The 3,831-nt window shown below is 44.2% G+C and overlaps 1 protein-coding gene across 1 annotated transcript in view; it reads left to right on the top strand.

Annotated features, from left to right (window-relative positions):
• Positions 1-3,831, top strand: part of CC2D2A (coiled-coil and C2 domain containing 2A) — a 158,430-nt gene that overhangs the window by 33,419 nt on the left and 121,180 nt on the right. The window contains exon 8 of the mRNA XM_006884539.1: positions 354-516. Within this exon, the coding sequence (XP_006884601.1) occupies positions 354-516 (163 nt within the window). The remainder of the gene's footprint in view (positions 1-353; positions 517-3,831) is intronic.

The following is a 3,831-nucleotide window of genomic DNA, read 5'->3' as shown; positions in this document are numbered from 1 at the left end:
ACAATATACATAATTTATCCAGTTTTTTCTGTCATACCCCCACCCTGATGTCAGATCCATTCTACAACAGTGGCACCATGCAATATTTGTCCCTTTGTGACTGAGATATTTCACTCAGCATAATGTCCTCCAGGGTCACCCACTTTGAATAATATTGCATAAGTTCCTTTTTTTAAATTATTTTTTGTGTGTGTACTGTTAAATCGGACCTGACTGGTACAGAAGGAGATTGTCCCTCCTTCTCCAGCAAAGCATCTGGTGGATTCGACCCGCGCACCTCTGGGATTGCAGTGCAGCTTCTTGCCACTAGGCCACCAGAGCTCCCTTCTCATGTTATTTTTAACACCTCACAGGATGAAGAGGGGCTGCTGGGTGATGATGACGCGGAGGACTTACTGCTGGGTTTGGAGCACTCCGCTGCGGATTTTGTGGCCATCAGACCGGCAGATTATGAAAGCGTCCATGTTCGGATGCAGATGGAAAGAGACATCCTCTTCATACCCAGCAGGCAGACAGGTACTCGCTCAACCCTGACATCCTTATGTGTCTTCAAAGGTGAATGGTGGACAAGGATGCTCGGCTTCCATGACTAATTCTCATTGGTTTTAAATGTGATTTAACAATCAAGACATGTTTCCAAATTAAAAAGCATATGGTTGTTATAATTGGTTGCCACTGGGTTGGCTCTGACTCATGATGATCGTAAGCGCAGTAGAACATAACACTGTCAGGTCCAATGTCATTGTCATGATCACTGTAAGACTGTGGTAACCGCTGGGAATTCTGAGTGTCTTCCAAGTTCATCTCTCAGTACTTTACTGACATTGGTCTCTTGTGATCCATAAAGTTTGCACTGGCTAATTTTTGGAAGTAGATTGCCAAGCCTTTCCTCCTACGTTTGTCTGATTCTGGGAGCTCTACTAAAACGTGCTGAGCACAGGCAAACCTGCTGGTGTTTGGAACATTGTTAGCATAGCTTCCAGTGTTGTTACTATTGTTTTGTTATTATTATGTGCCATCGAGTCAATTGCTTTAGACTGAGCCAACCTCACCATGTCTGACAACCACAGTCACTGAGTCATTCCATCTCATCCAGTCTTTCTCTCCTGCACTGTCCCTCGACCCTTTCAAGCATGATGTCCTGCTCCCAGGACTGGTCCCTCCTGGCCATGTGCCCAAAGTATGTGAGATGGAGCTTCAAAACCCTAGCCTCCATGGAGCAACTTGGTTTCACCCTCAATGGGATAGACGTGCTTGTTTTCTTGGTGGTCCATGGATGTTCAATACACTTTTCCAGCACCACAGCTCAGAGGCATTCATTCTTCTTGTCATCCTTATTCATTGTCCAGCTTTTGGACACATAAGCAATTGAGAAGACCATGGCACACCTCAGCCTCTACACTGACACCACTCTTTAGAACTCTGAAGAGTTCCTTGACAAGAATTCTTTCAATACAATCCATCTTCAGATTTTTCTGACTGCTGGTGCCGAGGGTGTTAATTGTGGATCCAAGTAAGATGAAATCATTAACAATCTCAATTCTTTCTCCATCATGATACTGTCTATTGGACAAGTAGTGAAGATCTTTGTTTCTTTGATGTTGAGATGCAATCCATATTGAAGCCTACAGTCCTTGGCCTTCTTCAGCAAATGCTTCAAGTCCTCTTTAGTTTTGATGAGCAAGGTTGTGTCATCTGCATAACACAGGCTATAGATGAGTCTTCATCCAATCCTGATGCCACATTCTTCTTCATAAAGTCCTGTCTCCCGAATGATCTGTTCCACATAGATTGAAAAGGTATGGAGAAAGGATACATCTCTGACACCCACCCTCCTCTCTTGATTTTGAACATGTCGTGTTCCCTTCCTCTGTTCTCGCAGCAGCTTTTTGGTCTAGATGTAAGTTTTGTATGAGCACAATCAGGTGTCCTGGGAATTCCCATTCTTCTCAACATTAGCCCCAATTTGCTGTGATCCACACAGACAAATGCTTACACATAGGAAATAAAACACAAATAGACATCTTTCAGGTATTGTCTACTTTCAGCCCTGATCATCTGACATCACCAATGCTATCCCTAGTGACATGGCCTCTTCTAAATCCGGCTTGTATTTTTGGAAGTTCTCTGACAATGTCCTGTTCTAGTCGTTTTCCTATAATCTTCAGCAAGATTTTGCTTCCATTGGTATTAGATAAATAAGAGAAAAGAAATGTCATGAAGATCACGAGGAACTGAGGAATACTGGACCTACAGAAGCTGAAAGAGACAAGGGTCTTCCTTCAGAGCCAGCAGACAGAGAACACAGCTGGGGAGCAGAGCGTCCGATAGTCATCTGATTTTCAATCATCACATATGTATGTGGGTGCTGGGCATGGAAGGAGGAAGGCTGGAATGTATCTGATGCCTTTGAATTGTTGAATATACATGGATTGCCTGGAGAACAAACAAACCTCTTTAAGAAGGAGGACAGCACGAGTGCTTCCCCAGCAGTCAGGATGGCGAGACTTCATCTCACACACTGCGGGCATGTTCTCAGAAGGAACCAGTCCCAGGAAAAGGACATCACGCTTGGCAAAGTGTGCTGCTGTGTTTGTTAGGCGCTGTCTGGTCGAGTATGACTCCTCCCGACTCTATGAACATTGGATCTGAATCCTGTCCTGTCCTGTGCCGTCCTGCCCTGTCCTGTCCTATCCTGCGCCATCCTCATCATTTCTTTTTTTTTTTTTTTCTTTATACGCCTACAGCACCCGGTATTCCCAGGCAGTCTCCCATCCAAGTACTAACCAGGCCCGACCCTGCTTAGCTTCCAAGATCAGACAAGATCTGGCGCGTTCTGGGTGGTATGGCCATAGACATCCTCATCATTTCTGACACACTTGCACCCAACGCTGCAGTCACTGTGTCAGTCCTCCTCGTTGAGAGTCTTCCTCTCTTTCACTGACCCCTCCACTTTTCCAAGCATGATGTCCCTCTCCAAGGAACAGCCTCTCTTAACAGGTGGATGAGACAAAGCCTCACCATCTTTTTCACTAAGGAGCACCCTGGTTGCACTTCCCCCAAGACCGATCTGTTTGTTCTTTGGGCCATGTATGGGATATTCAGTACTCTCCTCCAACACCACAGTTCAAGAGAAAGATCCTTACAAAGATGAACTGGCATGGTGACAGCAACAATGGGCTTAATTAAGCACTGCAGTGACCTACTGTGACAATGGTGTAGAGTCAGACAGGACTTGGTTCCGTGGTTCACAGGATTTCAAAGTCAAAGACAACAACAGCACCTAACAACCACAATATATACATAGAAGTATTTTTAACCCTGCGTTTTGGTTAATGTGGTTTGGGTTAAAGTTTACAGAGGACATTTATTTCCCATCAATTATTGCTTCATAATTTAGGACATCAATTTTAATTGCTAAAGTTTCTTTTGAAATAGACAGTTGGCTACTTGCAGGTTATAACTTTGCCACAACAGTAACCACACTGAATTCCCCACTTCACTTGCTTTTCACAGAAAGCTTTTCCAAATACTTGATTTGTATCAATTAATGTGAACCCAAGGGAGCTCCAGGTGGCTCCATGGTAAGGAGCTGTTCTGCCAACCCAAAGGCAGGCAGTTCAAATCTACCAGCCATTCTGTAAGAGAAAGATGGCGAATAAAGTTTATTTACTACATACCAGGGAGGGAGTGTTTCTTTTACTTTTCAAAGAGAGGAGCGAACTGGGGGAGGGAGGGAGGGATGGGCAGGGAGAGAAGTACAGCAATGAATGAATGGAAATCCAAAATATCTGTAAATGTTCATTAAAATTATGAAGAGGAAGAGGAAGA

This window comes from Elephantulus edwardii, unplaced genomic scaffold (assembly GCF_000299155.1).
Source record: "Elephantulus edwardii isolate Elephantulus edwardi_28Jun2011 unplaced genomic scaffold, EleEdw1.0 scaffold00035, whole genome shotgun sequence".
NCBI classification, from domain to species: domain Eukaryota; kingdom Metazoa; phylum Chordata; class Mammalia; order Macroscelidea; family Macroscelididae; genus Elephantulus; species Elephantulus edwardii.
The sequence above is the reverse complement of the archived record's forward strand: the minus strand, read 5'-3'. Positions and strand labels throughout refer to the sequence as shown.